The sequence below is a fragment of the Gopherus evgoodei genome, chromosome 12 (assembly GCF_007399415.2).
Source record: "Gopherus evgoodei ecotype Sinaloan lineage chromosome 12, rGopEvg1_v1.p, whole genome shotgun sequence".
Taxonomy (NCBI): Eukaryota; Metazoa; Chordata; order Testudines; family Testudinidae; genus Gopherus; species Gopherus evgoodei.
This window is the reverse complement of record NC_044333.1, coordinates 36,107,051-36,130,475: the sequence shown is the minus strand read 5'-3', so window position 1 is coordinate 36,130,475 and position 23,425 is coordinate 36,107,051. Positions and strand designations below refer to the sequence as shown.

The 23,425-nt window shown below is 41.1% G+C and overlaps 1 protein-coding gene across 2 annotated transcripts in view; it reads left to right on the top strand.

Moving 5' to 3' along the window:
- ZDHHC7 (zinc finger DHHC-type containing 7) overlaps positions 1-23,425 on the top strand; it is a 36,324-nt gene that overhangs the window by 10,241 nt on the left and 2,658 nt on the right. For both annotated transcript variants that reach the window (XM_030581427.1, XM_030581428.1), the window contains exons 3-7: positions 3,803-4,125; positions 8,103-8,227; positions 12,386-12,482; positions 18,767-18,848; positions 21,983-22,113. In XM_030581427.1, coding sequence (XP_030437287.1) covers positions 3,820-4,125; positions 8,103-8,227; positions 12,386-12,482; positions 18,767-18,848; positions 21,983-22,113 — 741 coding nt within the window. In that variant the 5' untranslated portion in view covers positions 3,803-3,819. The remainder of the gene's footprint in view (positions 1-3,802; positions 4,126-8,102; positions 8,228-12,385; positions 12,483-18,766; positions 18,849-21,982; positions 22,114-23,425) is intronic.

The window sequence follows — 23,425 nt, the reverse complement described above, 5'->3', positions numbered from 1 at the left end:
TCAGGTATAAAGTACCTAAAGTACCGTAAATCCCAGTGGTCATATGGAGGCTACCATTAGCACAGAAAAATTAGAGACATCTGCTCAGCTGTCACCAATCAATACAGGGCTTTCAAGTTTCTCTCAGATATGGCCTTTAGTAGTACAGAATCAATAGCAATTTTAGGACTGAATGTACTTCTGGGATTGCATGCTATTCTTGGAACTTTGTGTTCAGACTGTAATCTGTCTCCTGTTTGTAGATAAAACTTTGATTCTACCATTCCACACTGCTAGCTATAGGTGGCTGGAAAAAATTCTGTTTTACAAGAACTTTCAAGTTTTTGAACTTTGTTTTCATTCTGCATCGGCATGAAAACAAAACCTGTGGAAGGTTTTCACAAAATAGAGCTGTATGAAAACATCCCTTTTCAGATTGAAATGGTCAGGCTTTTGATATTTCTCTCCAGAAAGCCCACACTGGACCTGAGAAACCAGCCTGTCAAATTTCATCAGCAATATGACAATTCAGCAGTTTGTTGCTGTAACTTGTTAGTTCATTGGCGACAACAGATGTATTTAAGGGGGGCTTTGCCATACTGGTCAGAATTGAAAAGCAGGAGGCCCTACTTGAATGATGTTTGGCAAGTCAACAAGACAAAAATATAGCCCGTATAAAAACCTCATATTTACCATTAAGGCTGTGATGCAACTAACAACTCTGAGAAAATTAAAGTTGGTTTGACATCCATTTTTGCTTCATGGTGTGAAAATATTCTAGTCTGCTAAGTACTGTTTTGAAAGACAAAAATAGGAAACGTGAATAGCAGGGAGAACATCTGTCTGCAAGATTAAATTGCTATTTAGAAAATTGCTGAGCATAATTCCTTACAGGGGTTTTATTTGCCTATAGCTGTTTGTGTGACTTGAGCAGCCCTTGGCCTTTCTGCTATCTTACCTTGTGAACTGATCGGAATTACTGCTGCATGGCCTACAGCAGTTTTTTCTTGGAAACACCATTTATCCTGTGTAAGACTAAATCATCCCCTCCCCTGTACTAAGACAGCTGCTAAAAATTTTTTACGCCATAGATTCATACCTGTTAGTGCAGCATTGCGCCTTTAGTTATACCAGTGCCGTGTGCATGTAGATAAGCTCCAGGTCTGAATCTGTTCCTGTGTCGACAATGATTCCTAAAGTATTGTCCCTCGAAGAAAACATTACAGTCCTTCACATTCTGGAATAGCCCACGCTCTCGGTGTAAATGATTTACCAGTACAGACTTAATCATTAACCTCTTTAAAACTAAGATCCCCTCCAAGGCACAAGCTAGAGGACCCGAAATCACTTACCTGAACTAGAAAAAGGCAGGAAATGGTTTGAGGAGTCTTTACAGGTCACTTCAATTTATTTTATTTCCCCTGGAATAACATTAAGCTTACATGGAATTTCAATACTGTAGTCTCCTCTCCTGTTTCAGAAACTTGGTGTATTTCAAGGCATCAAGAAGGAAGCAATAAACACACCTGTTATTTGACTGCTTATAGTAAATGATTATTCATTCTTAATGCTAACATTTCATAAGACATCAGGTTATAAATGAGTATTAGGATTTGTTGTAGAATGTCACAATTTTGACTTTCTGGAATTATGTAGATATGCGCCTTATTTTATTTAATTCTGTGAACAAGCAATGAAAACCTATTGGCTTCTAAGGTGTTACCCTCTGCTTAATATAGTGGCCTTTTCTGCAGAGTCTAGTCTCTTCGTTATGACATTAAAAAAGTACTTAAAGTGGTTTGCAGTTATGACTTTAAGTATAACACAAAATTGCGGGAGAACTTTCTTTCCTGTGCTCCAGAGCAGGAGAATCTGATTACAGCTACTCACACCATGAAGTTTCACTTATATTTTTGAAAGTTAACAATTGTCACTGCTGGGAAAGGAATGTGAAACTGACCAGACAAGCATAGTGTTTCTGGTATCAGAGCAAAAAGGATATCCATAGGAATTACCATTCTGGGTCAGAACAATGGACTATTTAATCAACTATACCAGTGGTTCTCAAAGCCAGTCTGCCGCTTGTTCAGGGAAAGCCCCAGCGGGCCAGGCTGGTTTGTTTAGCTGCCACGTCCGCAGGTTCATCCGATCGCAGCTCCCACTGGCTGCGGTTTGCTGCTTCAGGCCAATGGGGGCTGCTGGAAGTGGCCGGGCCGAGGGATGTGCTGGCCGCCGCTTCCCACCACCCACATTGGCCTGGAGTGGCAAACTGCAACCAGTGGGAACTGCGATCGGCCGAACCTGCTGACACAGCAGGTAAACAAACTGGCCCTGCCCGCCGGAGATTTTCCCTGAACAAGCAGCGGACCCTCTTTAAGAACCACTGTACTATATACTATCTCAGATAGTGGTCATGTTGCAGAGGAAGATATGAGGAAACCCTAAAGTGGGATATCTTGGAATTATCTGCTTGTAGAGGAAGTTTCTTTCTAATCAGCTTGGTTGATCAGGCTTATTACCCTGAAGCATGAGGATTTATGTCCCTTCCAAGTTTTTTGGGTTTTAATCCATAGTAATATGTCACTGGATACACTGTATATGAACATGGGCGAATTCATGCTTCCTGTAAGCTTGTAAGCTTTACTCTGTTGTGGTAAAAAGAACAGAAGTACTTGTGGCACCTTAAAGACTAACAAATTTATTTCAGCATGGGCTTTCATATGTCCATTCTATGCATCCGAAGAAGTGAGCTGTAGCTCACGAAAGCTCATGCTGAAATAAATTTGTTAGTCTCTAAGGTGCCACAAGTACTCCTGTTCTTTTTGGGGATACAGACTAACACGGCTGCTACTCTGAAACCCTCTATTGTGGTAGTAAAGGCAGCAAAAAAAAAAGTCTCTCTCCAACCCTTTTCTCGTTGTTTGCACAGGATGGGTGGCAGGAATCTCTTCATATTTAAAACTCTTCTGAAAAATATGGATTAAAAATTCTTTCTCAACTCAAACTTGCAGTGTTTCCAGAAAAATGAAATTTAAAGTCAGTATACTTCCCCTTCTTTTAAAGTAATGGGTCAAATTAGGGAATTGGTATTTAAATTACTGATATTTTTAAATGGGGGGAAATGCCTCAAAGAAAATCAGCTTCACAATTTTACACACACAACTAGATTTTGCCACCAGAAAGTATGACAAATTTGTACATAAATCTCCAGTCTGCGTATTTTCCTTAATTTTCCGTGCATTTTGTTTTTAGATAGATATGGGTTCATCTTGGGCCAGTGTACTAAAATCAGTTTGTCCTCTTGGTCCTTGTAGCATTCAGAATCTTAAATCACAGGTAGAACTAATCTTAGCCCAATGACAAATTATCCAAAAGGAATATTAAAGCTTCTTTTGATATTCATGCAAATTAGGAGACTCCTCCCTGAATTTTTTCTCTTTAGAAATGTGTGTATTACACATACAAGTGGCTCATATTGATTATGCAAATCTCCTTATTCTTTTGTATACAGCTGATTGCATATACCAGAAGTGTATATAGTCTGTCATCAATACTGACTGTGCATGAGGAGAGATGGGACTTGCAAAAATTACAGAATTCTTACAATTAGAGTATATATTTTTAGAAATAATTTTTTCAATAAACAATTTACAAAATTGCAGCTAAGGACTAGTAAATGAGTGTCCTCAATTACTTACAGAAACATTCCTGCTTGAAACAATCATAGAATTGCTTGTTTTGCTTATTGTGTCAAAAATAAAAGTTGACATCTATTTTTTATGGCTTATTTGTGTATAAACATAATGTCTCCATCTTTCTTTAGGGCAAGTCCAGAAAATCATGCAGTCATCAGGGCACAGATTCCGGGACATTGAGCACCATCCCCTCCTTGCTGAAAATGACAGCTATGATTCTTCTTCATCGGAAGCTGATATGGCAGACAGGGTTTGGTTCATCCGTGATGGCTGTGGCATGGTCTGTGCTGTGATGACATGGTTTCTGGTTGTCTATGCAGACTTTGTAGTGACTTTTGTCATGTTGCTGCCTTCCAAAGACTTTTGGTATTCTGTGATCAATGGTGTTCTTTTTAACTGTTTGGCAGTGCTAGCTCTGTCCTCTCATCTGAGAACTATGCTAACTGATCCTGTAAGTATATGATTATCTCTTGAAATTGAGTCATTCTCTCATGTTTAGTCAGTTGCAGAGAATAAAGTAAGCAACTCTGAGTTCTCTTTTATAGATAGGTAGGGTCTATCTCCTGCTGCTAGGATAATTCTTTTGGTTGCAGATCTTGAAACTGATTGAAGCAGAGGTTGGTCTCAATCTCAGGCCCTTGGTTCCTTTATGGTATCATAAACAAGTCTTGAGCTGAGTGAAAAACAAAGCAGAAACCATTGAAAACTGTAAGGGAAAGGGAGGCACATGGACAGTGTAGGGTCACTTGTTATTTACTATTTAGGTCCATTATAGAAAATGATTAAAATGCCTGTTTTGTTCTGTAACTGTTTGTTTCCTAGTTATATTATCAAATCTAGGTAACTTTATAAAAGTGGTTTGATTCCATGTGATGTGATAAGAAAATCTTCTGCTTTTAACGAATAGCAAAAGTTAAGGTTTTCAGAAATATCTGTGTCACTCTTGAAAATCTCACTCATCCTTAAGACTTGTTGATATAAACTAATATGCAGTAACATTTACCAGAGTTTGTTGACCTGACAGTTAAAATGTGGAGTAAGTTGATCAATGTAGAGAGGAGACTTAGGACCAGGGCTCACTTGACATTATGGATATTTTTCTCTCAATAAACCTAAGGTTAAAATGTTATGAATATTTTTACATTATTGAATAAATTAATGAGCTAGCAGAAAGATTTAAATTATTAGTATTCTAATGAGACTCAATGTAGCTTTAGCTTCTTTTTTTAATGGGAAACAAACATTTGGAAAAATTAGCTATCACTTCCTGTAACAGGTATAATTCAGTTAAACTAAAAGCTTTCATGACTACTTACAACTTTAAAATATATAGTTTATATACAGAGTACATACAAAAATCTAAAATTACTTTGGAAATCTTGCTATGAAAACTAGATTAAGCAGTTACAGCTTCACAATCTTAAAATGGGTTTTGATGTCGTTAAGTGGCATTTACTGGTAAATAAGTCTGTTCCTTGCTACCGAAAATGGTTCTGCAAGGTAAAAATTACAAATTGCCACAGTTTTATGCCACACAAAATTTGAATTAACATATGCGAATACATTTTAGAATACATTTCTGTCGACGTGCATAGTAATAGCTTTATGGCAGCCTAAATGATGTGTTTTCAACTATTGCTATAACAATGTACCTATTTCCAGTTCAATAGCAGTTGTGCTTATAACTAGTTGTCTAAAATTATATTCTTCAATTTCTGGGTTAACTCTTGTATGGTGGAACTGGTGGCAAGATAGGTTTAGTATAAAATGTCATCTTTAGAAATAGTAGTGAGCATGTTGCTATAAAAGTCTTGACACTGACATCTAAACAGCGAATTTGGTGGTATCTCAGCTCTATATTGAAGCCTGTGGGATTTGCAGTGTCATGGGAAATCTCACCGCTTAACTACTGGAGCATGGTGAATGAGTGGACTTCTGAAGTGTTTAAGCTGAGATTATAATGCTCCTCACCAGTTCAGGTCTTTGCAGCTTTTTATCGTTCATTATAGCAAGTATTCACAGCTCAGTTTTAAAACACACTTAATTTCCAATGTTCTGTTAGTGAGCAAGCCCAGTCTACATAAAATTAAATTTGAATTGGTATTGTAAACTATAAACTGATTGGATTGGCTTTGTTAGAGTTCATATGCAAAAAAATAGAGTATTTATTGGGGTGCGGGGGGTGGGGGGACACACCTATGGTGATCCAAGAAGTGATTTTGACAATACAGTAAAGGTGCTAGTGCCTGAGTAGTTCTGAGCCCCACCCAGTGATGAAAGATTCTTTCTTGAAACCAATGGATTAAACAAGGCCTTCTTGAAGAACCAGTTAGTGTTTATGGGTGTGTTAAGCTCTGATTATTAAAAGTACCTAAGACCTCGAGACCCAAGATATTGTTTATAGACAAAGTATGTCTTAATCTGTTTCACTTAATGTACTTCCCATATTACCAAAAAAAAATAAAAGGCTTTGTAGTAGAAACTGTTGACTGTTAAATAAGAATAAAGGAAAATTAAAGTCTCTCTCAGAATTCATAAGAAGTATAATATTACATTTGAAGGCAAATAGATTTTATTATCTTGTAACTATGAGAATTTCATCAGAAGTAAACTGGCTACAGTTTGAGATTATAAAAGGCATAATCTCGCCAATGTTTGTAACTGGAATCAAGTATCATTGTCTTTCTTTGTGATTACTTGTTAATTCAGCAAAATGGCAAAGACATGAGATCAAGTACATTTGGATAGTTATGCTTATGAATGAATGAAATTAGTGGAAAAGAGGTGGCAGGGTGTTTGTGGTTTTTTTTAGTAGAAATTTTAGTCCCTCTAGAACTAACTAAATCATCTCTTAGGTTTTGTCTTCAGTGTAGTGTTAGTTCCATTTTGCCTAACTTGAATGAGAATGGTCACACTCATAAACGATGTTGAGCTGCACAGAGTTGTGGAGTCTGCTCTGCATTACTAGCTCCAGCATCAACATGCCCCCTGATTGGCCAGTTAGCTCAAGTGTACAGAATCACTTAGCTTGAGCTAAAGCTTTTTGTATTTAACAGGAGTCTGGTTAGGAGCAACAGTAAGGGCTGGTCTTCACTATGGGGAGATTGGGAGATCAGTGCTGCTGCAATCAATGCAGCAGGGGTTGATTTAGTGGATCTAGTGAAGACCCGCTAAATCAACAGCAGAGCACTCTCCAGTTGACCCCAGTACACCACCTCTCCAAGAAGAGCAAGGTAAGTCGACCGGAGAGCGCTCCTCGTCGATGCAGCACAATGAAGACATCAGGGTAAGTAGACCTAAGCTACGTTATTCACGTAGCTGTGGTAGCGTAACATAGGTCAACTTATCCCAGTAGTGAAGGCAAGCCCTAAGTTATACCTTGACTTAGTACTGTAGTGAAGAGAAGCCATAGAATGCGAAACATTGGGGTGTGGACACGGGTTGACAAAACATTCTGCTTCAGTGTAAATTCCGTCCTGCTGAACAGGAGGGAAATACGCATTCCTGTGTTAAGATCTGGCAGAGCTCAGTTTTCTCACCAGAAGAGCTTCCTTAAATCATTTAAGTAACCTGGTTTTTTTTACTAGATCGTGTAAATGAAAATCACAAACAATTGCAAAGACTGACTATAACAGGCTCCAAATACAACTACTCTTCTCCTGATATTTCTCCACCATCACCCAGAAAATCAGCATTAGCATGTTCTGAGTGTAGAAAAACAAGCAGCACATTCACCATTTTTAGAAAACGGGTTGGGAGGGAGCCTGAGTGAATTTTTACCATGTAACACCTTTGCCCTTGTCATACACTCCACACTTCCTTCATATAAATTCTTTTGATTTCATTCTAGCAGTTCGACTAAACCCTTAAAGGCAAGACAATCCAAAGCAAAAGCTTTCAAACTGTTCTTGGTTCACTCTGGGCCTCTTAGTAATATCAATAGCTGATTGCTCTAGCTTTTGGGCTTCAGAATAGTTAACCTACTATATATACCTAAAAGGAGGCATGTCCCTTTCTTGATTTGCTCACTTACAACAAATCTTTTCAACCCTAAACAAAGATTCTGACTGCAGTTTTGACATTTGTAGGTAAAGGTCATGGATTCTGTCCAAGTTTGTAGCAGTTCACTTGAAACTGAACTGAGTGCTAATGGGTTGTGGTTTGTCTGGAAGATGTTCAGCCTTATGTTAGGCCTGTTTTGATCAAACTGATTTTGGAAATTGTGCTGAGTGCAGGTTCCTGTAAGAGGACAATAATGTCTGTACTAAAATGGGCTTAGTGTGAAAAACATTTTATATTTAATACACTCCATATTAAAATGTTGAATAGTCAAACCTGTTCAAATCTGCTGTTAAAAAGTGATTTTAAAAAGTGTTATCTTTCCTAATTTAAGATGATTTCTTCTCTCACTCCATTTTAAATATTTAGGGGGCTGTACCAAAAGGAAATGCCACTAAAGAATATATGGAGAGTTTGCAGCTGAAACCGGGGGAAGTGATCTACAAATGTCCAAAATGCTGTAGTATCAAACCAGAGCGGGCACATCATTGCAGGTATTTCATTTTTTTTCTTGAAAGTAAACATTCATAAAGATATTTGAAAGTGAAATTCTAAAAAAAATAGCTAATGAACATGGTCTGCAGGTTTCTTGCTTTGATTTACTGACAGTTTTGCAGACTTCGTACTACAAAACTCTGTGTATATTTGTATATATTTGTCTATAGAATAGATATAAAAACTTGAGGTGGAGCAGGGAAGAAGCCTAAAAAGTTTTAAAGGATCTCATTGCTATTTGGTAAATTTTGTTGTAGAGCAGAAAGTTTTTCCTCTTATCATTTACTCCGTTAGCTAAAAAATAAAAAAAAATAAAAAAACCTACTTTTATATACTGGTCTTACTTTGATATTGGAGTCTGGAGTTATTGTTCTGGTTACAAGAATAATTTTAAATGAAATTAATTGTAAGTACATTTGAAATGGCCACCTCAATGTGTGCTCATCCTGAAAATTCTGAAAAGGTCTGTTCAAAATGACACTTCCTGGGCATATGGATTGACTACTCGGTTGTTGTTTTTCTCCCCTGGGCAGCATGCATAAACAGTTTGTTAAACCAATGAAATATTCCTCAGTTCATTGGAGAGTGTTCTGAGTAATAAAGACGTGATAATCATAATCTTGGATTAGGATGTTGCATAAAGTATAGTAAATCTATCTACTTTAAATTCACTCTGTTCCTGTTAGCTTGAAGGCGCATTTTAGATGCACCTGTAATGTTCAACCACTGGAAAGATTAACTCAAATATATCTCTCTGTGTAACTAAGAGACTTGTAAATATTTGTATACTGTGTATGCATGTTTATATACACAGAGCTACATGTGTGTAATGTTTTTAATAGCACCTCTCTGTATAGAGTAAGGCATATCCAGCTGTGTAATATATTGACAGTTTCTGCTTACCTAAAGGATGCGAATGAACTTTTGTTGGAATGCTAAAATGCAAATCATTATGGAAATGTGTCATGGTATAATCCCCACTCTGAACCTTAGCGTCCAAAAAATGGGGTACCAGTATGAATTCCTCTAAGCTCAATCCCAGCGTAGAACCTGTAGCGCTGCCACGAACCAGGAATTCCAGTGCCTGGTACACTCTGGTCCCCCCAAAACCTTGCCCGGGGACCCCCAAGACCCAGACCCTCTGGATCTTAACACAAGGAAAGTAAACCCTTTCCCTCACCGTTGCCTCTCCCAGGCTTCCTCTCCCTGGGTTACCCTGGAAGATCACTGTGTGATTCAAACTCTTTGAATCACAAAACAGAGAGGACAATTCACCTTCCTCCGTCCTTCTCTTTCCCCCTCCCAGACTCTTCCTGAGAGAAAGTAATCCTGGCACAGAGAGAAATCAGCCTCTCTCTCCCTCTTCCCTCCTTTCTCCCCACCAATTCCCTGGTGGATCCAGACCCAGTCCCCTGGGGTCTCACCAGAATTAAAAAAACACAATCAGGTTCTTAAACAAGAAAAGCTTTTAATTAAAGAAAGAAAAAACAGTAAAAATTATCTTTGTAAATTTTAAAAAAATGGAATAGGTACAGGGTTTTTCAGCTATAGACACTGGGAACACCCTCCCAGCCTAAGTATACAAGTACAAATTAAAATCCCTTCAACAAAAATACAAATTTGAACTCCTTTCAGCCAAATACACATTTGCAAATAAAGAAAACAACCATAAGCCTAACTCGCTTTATCTACCTCGTACTCACTAGTCTGAACTTATAAGAGCCTGTATTGGAGAGAAACCTGGTTGCACATCTGATCCCTCTGAGCCCCCAGAGTGAACAACAACCAAAACTAACAGCACAGCACAAAAACTTCCCTCCCTCAAGATTTGAAAGTATCCTGTCCTCTGATTGGTCCTCTGGTCAGGTGATAGCCGGCTCACTGTTCTTGTTAACCCTTTCCAGGCAAAGAGATATGAAGCCCTTCTGTTCTATTAACTTTTCTTATCTGTTTATGACAAAATGACTGTAAAAAAAAATTGCAGTTGATATAAATTATCTGTTTTGTCACTCTAGTTGTGGTAAGGTTATGGTTGAGAAGTCACTTTCATATAAACTGCTGCTCTGAAACCTTCCATATAAACTGTCTGTCTTGGAGCTGAAATCTTGTTCTTATCTTGGATGTGAATTTTGTTTTAGTATGTGGAGTGGGAAGGGAAAGTTCCATGTAAATTTGTAATATTGTTAAATTATCTAACCCTGAGAAGAGGAGAGTCTCTTCAGTTGAGACTTCATTCATGTTCTTTATGCACAGAACTCAAATGCTTTTCTTTTTAAACCTAACAAGAACTTGGCTGGTAAGGAATGGTGCTTGTGAGGATCAGAGCCTTTGATGATTTCAATTTTAAGTGTTTTCTTTAAGCAATATGATTGTATTCTTTTCAGAAGGTTACAATTTTACTTTCTTGCACTTTGGCAAGCACATAGTAGATCAGATGTACCAGGTAGACACAAGCTTTGTCTAGTCATCAGACAGTAGAACAGGAGCCAAGAAGTGCATCTTCTAGCCTGGTTCCTGGAAATCTGTCTCCCAAGTTCCTCTGTAACTGGCTCTTTATTTAACTTAATCTCTGCCTTAGCCTACCTATTAAATAGATTGCAATGGTAAGGCACTTTTTAGACCTTTGATTGAAAGGTACTCATGACTATTTTGGTGTCTCTAGGAGCAAGATTTGAGTCTTTTTTTTTTACATCCAAGAAATGCTATGATAGCAATAAGTATGAACATTTAATTGCACACATCAGGAAAACAACTTTCATAGCATCCATAACTTGGGGTGGATATGTAGGTTAACACTATATAGGAATGGAAAATGCTCTTGTTAAAAAGGGCAAGCAATCTTACTTTTGGGAATCATAGCTGAGATTGTAATCACATCACAGAGAGAAGTTTTTAACATTGCATTATATTTTCTAAATTCAAGTCTTTACTGAGTGGTGTTACTTTGGTTGCTTCCTTGGGATGGTTTTAAAATAAACCTATCATAAACATCCATTGTTTTCTATCTGAATATATTTATTCATAATACACCAGAACTATTCATTTATTACTGTTGAAGTTGAAGGGGTTTAATGGTTTTGCATAGTCAACAAGAAAATCTGTAACTCTTCAAGCTCACCTTATATTAAATTAGGAAAAATGAAAGATATTTATTACTTAAATGATCAGTTTGGGGAAAGACGGCAGCAAATATAGCAACTGTTTTATTTTGCACTGTAGAATGTAGAGATATTAATTGGATTCTTTTGCAACTAACTTTAAGAGAAATGTTGGTTGATAGCCCTTAAGTCTAACAAAGAGATATGGTGAGAGATTTCTGGAATTGTTGCCAGAAATGTCCAACAGACAAAGCCCCACACACACACACACACATACAAAGCAGATCTAATTTGAAGGCATGTGTTGAACAGCCCATTGGTACTCGTCCAGCAGCAGATAAAGATGATGATACATCTGAACGTATGTTGTATATCATATGCTGCTCCTGATTGAATCTTTTGTAATTTAATGTTAGATTTTATTTCTGAGAAATGAGAGGGAATTGACAATTTATAAATGAAGTTTATACTGTTCTCTGAAGCATTTTGGCTGTGCGCACATGTTCATTATATTTGATAGAGTTGTGTGGGTAGTAAAACAGCTGTGAACATTTCTGGGGAGATTGAAAATCTCCCTTCTTGCAGATATTAGGTCAATTTATCTGTAAGGTACTTTCTGCCAAATACAGCTTTTGGCTGTTTGTTTGTTTGTTTACCTTGAATCTGGAAAGGATTGAAGCTCTACTTACATGGTGTACTTGTGGCTACAGGTTATTAAAAAATAAAAAATATACACGAATGGATGTACACATTTATCCTTTTTGGAGCATGGCGATATTCATTTTAGTGGGTATGAAACAAGTCTTTCCTATAAAGTCATTTACACTCTCAGAAGTCATGGCATACATGTTTTTGAAGAAAACATATTCTTCTAAATTGGTAAACCACAACAGACAAAACTAGTTAAGACCTTTGCTTTTTTCCCTTCAGCTTTCATTAAATTCTGCATATTAATTTTTGGCTGAGACACACTACGTGTTCTTTCTTACAGTAAAATTTAGATCCTTTAAAATAAATAAATAAATAAAAAGTGCTTATTTCTCTCTTCCTCTCCGCAAGTATTTGCAAGCGATGTATTCGAAAGATGGATCATCACTGCCCATGGGTGAATAATTGTGTAGGAGAGAAAAACCAGAGGTTTTTTGTGCTGTTTACGGTGAGTACAGATTACCAACAAATTGTTCTAAATATGAACATAATTATTTGTTCTAAATATGAACATAAATATGAACATACTTACCCCAGGATTCAATTGCTCACTATTTAGCCGTACCTTTACTCTTGGGGGAATTCTTCACCAAAAAATTAAAAATGTTGTGTACAATATTTTAAAATTCTGCATATTTTTATTTGACAAAACACAATATAATCAAGCCAGTTTCAATTATTTTGGTAATTTATTTCAAAATACCTGTTAACAAGTATGTCTGTAACAATATAAACAACAAAAAAGATTAAGGAAATTTTTTTTGGCAAATAGATTCCTAAGCATATTAATACAGAATTTTGAATAATCATTCATATGAACTACAATGTGGAACTGTATTTCCCACACTCTCAGAAGCAGAGTAGAGGCTTGAAGGGTAACGAAGGATCTGAGGGAGAGGGAAGTAGTTGCTGGGAAGAAGCCTGAGAATGAACCTGGAGGGTTGTTGGGTGTGGATGGGAAAAGTATGAAACAGTTGTTGTGTTTTTGGTTTGGTTTGATTTGGTTTTTTTGCGGGGGTGGTGTTAGGGAGTTGGGGAGCCTCCCTCATGCAGATTCTGGCTGACCCCTAGCCTCTCCCGGTCAGGCACATCTGCCCCTGTGCTTGTGTCCCTGGACACGCCCCCCCCCCGCCACCTGCTGACCCCATGTGTCCCTGCATCCCCACTCCCATTCAATCCCTGTTCCAGTCTGTTCCCCTACTGCCCCTCTGAATCCCAGTTTGTGACACCCCTCCCCCCCAGCAGCCCTATGTTTCCCACTCTGTCTGTCTCCCCCACATACACTGCTGTATCCTGTGCCGCCTCATCTGGCCCCCACAGGCAGGGCTCTGAGGAACAGTTTCTGCTCTCTCCCTGCCAGCTGCTGACCACTAGGCAGGTGAGCAGTGAGCTGGCTGCTTCTGTTCTGGTGCCACAGCAGCCCCTGGTGGGAAAAAGGTGTAATTGCAGAGCCTCTCCAGCAGAATGTATTTTCTGCAGAGAAAAAAAATCTGTGGGACGTGTGTGGTGTGCGGACACCGTGGTGCAGAATTCCCCTAGAAATACATACCCTGAATGTGCAACATTATACCATTTCATTGTGTGCAATATATTACATTATGCAACCTAGTATGTTACTAGTTTTTAAAGTTTGCAGTGTGACATAATTATATGCCTGGGGGCAGGACTTGGATCAGGCTGATATAATATGCTGGTACCTCGCTAAAGCTGTGATCTTGTTCTGCAGAATCTCAGTTTTCATTTAAAATCTGTTTTGAGGTTTTCTTTGCCACCCTAAAGTGAACTGATTATGATAACTACATGAGTTTGCAGTAAACCTTGAACAATAGCTCTGAGATGCCTGGTGGTGATTTTAAATGTCATTGTTCACAATTTAATTCCTCATGTAAGAAAGGAGAGAGAGCATACCTACGTCTGCACAGTTTACAGTGAGTGACTTCCCCTTTTGGTTCCACAAGTGAGTGTTGTTTAGGAGAGGGCGGCACTTTCCTTCACACAAGGAGGAGCCTGGTAGAGTCTAGTTGGGAATCTGAGCCCCACTGGGGAGGGGACATAATTCTAAGGAGCTAAGGAATTGAGGTCAGAATGCAACCATATTTTGAGCATCTGCACAACAGGCTCAGTGGCAACTCGCATGGGCAGACCTTGGAAGAGTACCACTGCCCTTTTCCTTCCCCTAATTTCTCCCCTGCCTTGGAGAGGCTATTAGTAGATATTAACCATGCTTCTTTTAATCAGTGTTTGAGTCCAGTATTTCAATGACTTAAAATCCATTAGTAGTTCTTCCAGTGCTTGCATTCCATGTTAGATGTGTGTGCATAATTGCTGAAGATTTTTCCCTCAGTGGTATCCATCAGACCAGCTATAGCGCCCTCTCGACCCACGCGCTTATGCACTGACATAGGAGAGCCACCAACACGCACCCTCCTCAGTTTCTTCTTCCTGCCCGAGACAGTTGCTGGAACAACTCTCGCTTCGGCAAGGCGTTTTTCTCAGTGGTTTCTTACTCTGTTCCATAGTTTGTCTTAAGTATAGTTGTAGTGTATATATTGTAAATAGCATTAGTGTAAATAGTTAGAACCCCAGTCTCCTTATTGTCAAGGTGCTCTCTTCCCCTGTGGCGCCAGGCATGCCCGGCCCATGAGTTTCAAACCCTGTCCCTCTTGTGGCAAGCCTATGTCCGTGAGCAACACACACTCCAGTTGTCTGAAGTGTTTGGGAGAATCTCCTGTCCACCACTGATCTCTGGACACTTGGCATCAAATGGAGGCTGAGAGGGTACTGCTTCGCCATGGTCACTTCAGGAGGGTTCTTCATCTGAGTCTGAGATAGAACCATATGTCCAGCCTAAGGGCCACCACTGGCACCCATCCTGTGTACCACTCAACCTCAGTATGGGTCCTCCCACCGTTGCATGGCCAAGGGAAGTGCATCCTTGGGGTTTTCCCCCATACTAGAATCCTTGGGGTTTTCCCCCAGTACTGGATCCACATTCCTGCCAATCTTACTCAGTTGCTTCTGAGAGGTGGGGGTCCTGCTCCATCCTGCTCGGCATCGAACCCCGACTCCGGTACCAACCCCAATACCCATATTCAGGATGTAGCCCCCATGGATATTGTTGAGGCCGAGGAATAGAAAAAAAAACTCCTCCCTCCAGTACAAGCCGCCGCCGCCTCGTCCTCATATGAGGCTGTCTCAGGGCTGAATATCTTGCTTCCACAGGCTGACTTCAGGACTCATCAGAGTTCCTAAAGCAGATAGCAGCTATCCTCGGGCTAGAGATTGAGGAACTCAAGGAACCATCCCAAATCCTTGTTGACATTCTGGCTGCAGCAGCTCCTTCTGAGGTTGCCCTGTCCATTAATGAGGCTATAATGGATCTGGTCAGGGCCCTGTGGCAAACTACTTGTTCTCTGCCCTCCACCTCAAAGAGGGTTGAGAAGAAATATTGTGTGACAGCCAGCGGGTATGAGTATCTATCCTCCCATCCCTCTCCAGGGTCCTTTGTATCAGCGGCCAACAAGGAGGCCAGATGGGCGCTACCCTCAAACGGACACAAAGAAACTTGACGTGTTTGGGAGGAAAGTTTATTCGACAGCTGGGGAGAGATGACTACAATCTGTGGGACTTCTTGTCCAAATTCAAAGACTTTGTGCCTCAGGGCTTAAGGCAGGAATTCTCTACCCTCTTAGAGAAGGGTAAGAATGTTGCCAGGGCCTCACTCCAGGCGGTATTAGAAGCAGCTGATGGTGGTGGCAAGGACAATGGTCTCTGCAGTGACCATGAGGTGATGTTCTTGACTGCAGACCCTCAGAGCTACCTCATGAGGTCCAACAGTAGATCCAGGACCTCCCTTTCAAAGGCTCCTCATTCTTGGAGCAGACTGATACAAAGCTCCATGGCCTGAAAGACTAAAGGGCCACCGTGGTCCCTGGGCCTCTATGCTCCATCAACTTTGAAGAAGCACTTCAGGCCTCAGCAGCCGACCCACTTGTCAGCTGCACCTCCGAGACAGGAATCCTTTAATAGAAAGGGAGGAAGTTACAAACGCTGTCAGCCACTGCCATCCACCTCAGCCTCACTTTCAGGGTCTCATAGGTATTCCGGTGAGCCCAAGCAGGCGTTTTTGAAGGTGCACTCATGGGTGCTATACCAATTCCCAGTTTGGACCCTACCTCTCCCTTGGTTTTGGATCAGTTATCTCACTTCAGCCCAACATGGTCTTGCCTGGGGCATATAGCCATGTGCACTTACATGGTCCGACACCCAAGGCTGCGACTCAGACCTCTGCAGACATGGTTAGCTTTAGTGTATGCCCCGAACAGACACCATTTGGACTTAGTACTTACTATTCCAACCCCCATCCTTGCTTCCCTCATCTGATGGAAGCAGCACCTGTCAGTGTTAATGAGCCTCCCCTTCGTTGCCCCCTAGCCTTTAGTGTCTCTGGTCTTGGATGCTTCCAACCAGGTTGGGGAGTCCACCTAGTATTCCTCCCACAGATCCCAGGAAAGGTAGTGCAGATACTGATGGACAACACCGTGGCTATGTTCTGCATCAACAAACGGAGGAGCCAGATCCTTTGCATTGTGTCAGAAGGCCGTCTGTCTATGGGAATTGTGCATGAAGCATTCCACACACCTCGAGACTTCACATCTTCCGAGAGCCTGGAGAGCACCTTGGTGGATCACCTCAGCAGATTCTCCTTCTTTCACCACAAATACTCCCTTTACCCAGAGGTCATCAGGTTCGTCTTCCAAAGAGAGCGAGACCTGTTTGCAGCCAAGCAGAATAGAAAATGCCAACAGTTTTGCTTGTTGCATGGGCACAGTCCGGGCTCCCTCTCCGTTGTTTTCCTGCTTGCATGGACAGAGCTACTATTCTGCATATTTTCTCCAGTTCCTCTGGTTCACAAGGTCCTCCTGAAGATCAAGCTTGACAAGGTAAGAGTTATTCTTATAGCCCCAGTGTGACCGTGCCAGCACTGGATTGGCACGCTGCTCCCACTCCGCCCACACCTGATCTCATAAGACCGTGGGTTGGTTACTCCACTGAATCTCCGCTCCCTTAACCTAACTGCATGGAAGTTGCATGGCTAAACCCAGAGGAGCAAGCCTGTTTGGAATAAGTTAAACAGGTCTTGCTGGGCAGTAGGAAGCCATCCACTATACCTTGCCAAAAGGAAGCGATTCTTGATATGGTCATCCCATCGAGGCGTCTCTCCGACTCAGTCTTCCCTTGCGTCCACCCTGGACTACTTACTCCATCTAGAGCAACAAGGTCTGGCTCTCGCATCTAGGAGTAATTTTGGCCTTCCACTCACCGATGGGTGGAAGATCAGTGTTCTCTCACGAGATGACGCTGTTTGCTTAAGGGATTGGAGAGACTTTAACCAAGGTTCACGAGCTGATTACCCTGTGGCTCTTAAACTTGGTCCTTTTGAGACTCATGGGTCCTCCCTTTGAGACACTAGCATCATGCCCTCTGTTACTTCTTTCCTGGAAGGTTGCCTTCCTGGTAGTGATCACCTCAGCCAGAAGGGTCTCTGAAATCAAGGCCCTTGCATTAGAGCCTCCATACACAGTGTTCATCAAGGACAGTCCGGCTGCACCTGGCCTTCTTCCCAAAGGTGGTTTCACAGTCCCATAGCAACAAGGCCATTTTTTCTGCCAGTCTTTTTCCCAAAGCCTCACCAGAATTCAGAAGAGCGGCAGCTTCACTCATTGGATGTTAAGCGTGCCCTCACCTTCTATAGCAAGAGGACTAAATTCTTTCACAAATCCATACGACTGTTTGTAGTAGTAGCAGAAAGGATGAAAGGACTTCCAGTGTCAGCTCAGAGGATTTCATCCTGGATAACCTCCAGTATTCAGGCATGCTATGAACAGGCGAATGTTCCATCTCTGGTGACTTTAATCACTCATTCCACGAGAGCTCAGGCCTCTTCAGTGGCATTCTTCCTGCAGGTTCCAATGCAAGACCTCTGAAGGGCTGCAACTTGGTCATTGGTTTGTGCCTTTGCATCCCACTTTGCCATCACCCAAATGGCTTGAGATGACTCCAGGTTTGGAAGAGCAGTGTTGCGGTCAGCATGTCTCTGAACCCACGTCCTGAGGTACTGCTTGTGAGTCACCTAACATGGAATGGACATGAGCAAGCACTCGAAGAAGAAAAAACGGTTACTATCTTTCTGTAACTGTTCTTTGAGATGCATCTCTCATGTCCGTTCCACGAACCACCTTCCTATCCCTCTGTTGGAGTTGGCCAGCAAGAAAGAACTGAGAGGATGTGGGACCGGTGGCGCCCCTTACACTAATGCATATGTGCACCGCTCCAGAGAGCGCTAGAGCCAGCCTGACTGATGCCACTGAGGGAAAAATCTCCGGCAGCGGCAGACTTGGCACGCACACAAACCTAATATGGAATGGATGTGAGCAACACATCTCAAAGAACAACAGTTACAGAAAGGTTAGTAATCCTTTTTTTCCATTTTATTACATTTGTAATTGTAATCTGATCCAAAGAGCTAATAAATTAGTGTACATCATTGTACTTGCTGAGATTTTTTTATTTGAACTTTACTGGAGTTGGTTTTACTGCATTTTATCCAATTAATAAATGATACTGCACCCAAGCATGTAATTTCCTAATCGTAAAAACTGGCTGCAAGGAATGTCAGCTTTACTGACTGACAAAATGATCAAGACTAAGCAAATTTCTATTTATTTCCAGATGTATATAGCCCTAATTTCAGCTCATGCACTCATTCTGTGTGGGTTTCAGTTTTTCTCTTGTGTCCGAGGACAGTGGACTGGTAAGCATGTGTTTACTTCTACCACCATAACCAAGCAGTGTTTATAAATAAAAAATCATAAAATGTTTGCAGATGTTTCAACTGTTTAACACAAAGTGCCATGAATATTCTCTTGCCTTCTCATGCCATCTTGTTTTCTTGTGTGGTGTTTAGCTGAAAGTAGCTAATTCCTCCATGTTTTCTTGTGCTTATTAGTATTTCAAGGCAATGTTTTGGTGCACCAGAGCTCGCTGGGCTGTCAAGATCATGGAGAGAGTTATATGGCTGAAGGAATACCAGGGTCCTTAATGCAAGGGGATGGAGGATCTTTGCTATAAATACCAGGGAGGGCATGTGGATGAGGGGCTCAGGAGTTGCCTTGAATAATAACAACTAGGGATGGACTCTAGAGCATAAGTGAGGCAACATTTCATAAGGGTCTCAATACTGGGGGAAGTTCTAGAACCAAGTAAGGGGCTTGGTTCATTGAATATCCTCACCCAGGGCTCAAACATAAAAGGCCTTACTTCAGTCTTTCATACACACATCTCTTGATTTCATTTTTTGCATGTTATAATGCAGTTTGGAATGTGCATGGCTCATCTTTAGGGCAACCTGTCCAAACTGCTGTGTGATCTATAGTCTTCATGCGTACTGTGAACAGAGTGCTACTTTTAACAACTTCCTCAGCATTGAAATATGGAAAAAACTCATAATAAATCCCTATTAACGGTCTGAAACTTATGAAAGCTTAAAAAAATAACCCAGCCATACATGCTTCTTAGAGTACTGTCCCTTTGAGTGCTCCATGTCAGGTGTCCCTGTAGCCTGTGCCTTTATTGGGAGATGTTTGGTAGCCGTGCCTGTTCGACCCAACACATCCTCATGCCTCTTGCCAAGGCTGTATGGGGCTGTGGGGATGAATAGCCTTCAGTTCCTTCTCAACCACCTTTGACCAGAGATGGAATCTGATATGCCTGTTTAACATTTTGGTTTTTTTTTTCCTCAGATAGTTACCTCATAGTTACTTAGCTTAAGATGCTACAGTTGTTAGGACAGTTGTTTCTTTTATTTCTTCCTCTCTCGAGCTATTAAAAAAAAATTCAAAAAACAATCATAGAGAGTTATGTAGGTAGGAGATCTCCCCTTATAGGGATTAATTTTTTTATTAGTTTTGCTCGGGAATGCTGGGCTCTCCTGGGATTCAAGGGGAGCGTCTTCTGTCACGAGGCTGTTCCAATAAGTGACCTACACTCCCAGTGCCTCTGCTGTCTGGGTGATACTCATATCCCCAGTAAGTGCATGATCTGCACTTCCTTCAAGGGTAGATCCTGAAAACGTTGAGAAATAAAATTTAAACTTCTAATGATGGAACAAGCTGTATGTCCCAGTACAAGTAGTGCTACGTCCACCTCAAGTTCTCAGTCATCATAGATCAGTAGAGAAGTACATGGCATTGAGTAATCAACAGTACCAAAGTCGTCATCTACACCTGCCTCTAAATAGGAGGAGGTAAGGAGTAAATCTCCAAGAAGCTCTCAGTCACTGTCTGACAAGAAGGCTGCAGAGACCTCAAGTCCCGGTGGGAGTTCCATGCAGGCACTGAATGAGATTGGTACCACAAAGGTGAAGAGGAGTCTGTCATCTAAGACAGACTCCAGTAGTGAGTTCAGATAACCTGAGAGGGCAGAGAGAGGGCTGTCTCTGACCAATATTTGGTACTGATAACAAGAAAATTAACTGTACCAAGGGCTGTTCACCTCCCTAAGTTACTGAGGGGAGCAGAGCCAACTCACTCCTATACCAAGAGCTTGGTACCAGCTGCATGGGTACTAAATTCATGCTCCACAGGTTCCCACTCAGCCAAACCTTTGATACTATTGGTATTGCAAGAGTTTAGGAACCCTACGGATATCTTCTGAGCCAGAGTCTCCTCTGTTAAATGCTTGAGGTTTTTCAGTCTCAAGACTCTTTCACTAACCCCTCTATCACCTAGATCAGGGGTTCTCAAACTCAATTGCACTGCGACCCCCTTCTGACGACAAAAATTACTGCACAATCCCAGGGGAAGAAAGGGTGGGGAGGTTACCAAAGCCTGAGCCCTGCCACCCGGGCGGAGGAACCAAAGCCGAAGCCCAAAGGCTTCGGCCCCAACTGGGCTGCCTGTAAGCTAATCCCCACTACTTCGTCCCCGGGTAGTGGGGCTCGGGCTTTGGCAAGCAAAACACAGCAGCAAGAATGAAAACTCAGGTAGATATAATAGCCAACCAGGAGCAGGCAGGGCTCTCATGTCTGCAGTTTGTGTCTTGTGCTGAATTCATGTCTAGCTGCTCTTCACTTTATATCTGGTAATAAGTGCAGCCTGGGCTAATGTTGTACAAAGTCTTACACAAAGATGCTTATTGGCTCTCAAATTGATGTAGCTTTGTGGTTACCCCAGGGCAAGGTACATTCATGTAGTGCAATGTGGTACAGTAACTCCTCACTTAGTTGTCCTGGTTAACGTTGTTTCATTGTTACGTTGCTGATGAATTAGAGAGCATCCTTTTTAAAGTTGTGCAATGCTCCCTTATAACATCATTTGGCAGCTGCCTGCTTTGTCCACTGCTTGCAGGAAGAGCAGCCTGTTGGAGCTAGCTGGTGAGGGCTTGGAACCAGGATGGACCGCCAGCTCCCCTATCAGCTTCCCGTTCCTTGAGCCATGGCTGCCCAGCAGGCTATCAATTGCCAGCAGTTCAGCTGTCCCTCCCCCTACTGCCATGTGCTTCTCCCACCCTCTGCCTTGGAGCTGATCCCAGGAGCCTCCTGCTTGCTGTGCAGGGTGGGGAGGAGAGGGGCTAAGGTCAGGGTGTCCCCCTGCTCTTGCACTCTGTTAAGTGAGGAGTTCCTGTATATGACAAGGCAGGATTGCAGTCACTTTCAAATAATTAGCATTTACTTGTCTAATAAACTGAATTGTCTAGAACTGTACAGCCTCTGGGATGGGAAAGTAAAAGATTTGCAAAATCTGGTGTTGAGCTGATTTAGCCACTGTAAAATAAATACAAATATATTTTATCACTTTGTATTGAAGATGAGACACACTGTTCTGGAGTTGCTATTTGCATGGGTTCTTGGTGTGATTTTTTTCATAATTAAGTTTATTCTTTTCACAGAATGCAGTGACTTCTCCCCACCTGTAACTGTGATCCTGATGGTCTTTTTGTGCCTTGAGGGTTTTCTGTTTCTCACTTTCACTGCTGTTATGTTTGGCACCCAAATCCACTCAATATGCAATGATGAAACGGTAAAACCTACTTCCCTTGCTTGGTGTAATAATTCTAATATAAGACTTGACTAGATGTAGCTTTATTTGCATACGATAGAGGGGCTTTTATCATGGTGAAAATATTCAAATTGAAAACACATCTATTATTTTTCCTGCTACTGGGAGAATTGGAAATAATTATGTTTTTGCTAATGATCAGATGTGTAACAAATGCGTTCTCCTTTAGTATTGATTTCCCCTACATGATGCAGTAGAGTGAGACTTTCAAAGGCTTTTAGAACAAGTTATATTTTCATTCACTGAGGCTTGCGTGCCTAAATTACTTCGACAGTTACAGTGGGATTTTCATAATTCTTAGATTGTCAACAAAAAGTATACATAATGTGCCAAATCTAGGATTAGCGATGTGCTTTTTTTGCACCTTTTTTACTGCACTGAAATAATGTACTGGCTGATACTTGATGTTAGTTCATTTTCCTCCCCAAATCGCAGTGTAAACATTGGAAGAATGTCATCCAATGTGAGTAATTGACTGAAGGTGTCAGGGAGTTGAGTTCACAGTGGCATCCTGAATTTTCTCAGCTGATGCTGCTTTGCAAATGTTGCACTTAGATATTGAATAGCTGTATGCTTTACAAAAGGGAAAACAAATGGTAGTGTTCCACTGTCCTTAGTGGGAAGTGAGTTCTGTAAATGATCTGATTTGAGTTGAGATTCTTAATGGACGTTTTATTTCATTTCTGATAGATTCAATAATTGTAGTTAACAGCTTCTTATTAGTACAGCTCCCTAGCTTGCAGTGCCACTAGTGTTCATTTTAGCTTTTTGTTGTGCTTAGTGTTTCGCTTCTCATGAAATACTGTTGCAGTAAAATATTTACTAAATATGCAGTGTATTCAGCAAGCTTTAAATACTTACTTTGTGCTTCATTCCCCCACAGCTCAATGAATCGTTCTGATTTCTTTCTTAGAAAGAAATAGCACTAATTTGTTTCACACACACCAGGTTGGTGCCTGATTGCATTGCTGCCCAGGGTTTGTCACGATTTCCAATTTAGAACCCACTTCTCTCTTTGAAGGGAGGCAGGAAAAAGTCTTGTGGGATCCCCCAATTCTGGCCATTCCATAGTGAGGAGGGTTGAGTAGAGTTGTTTCTTCAGATCATGGTGCTGGTCTTCCATTCAGCTTTAAAGGTTTGCTGGAGAGAAATGTAGGACACTTAGTCCTTGCAAGTCTTGGCTAACAGCATCTTCACTCGAACCCCGTAATATAGAAGTGCACTGTACTGCTACAAGACAACCAGACGTAACATTTTGACTGCCGGAATTTGA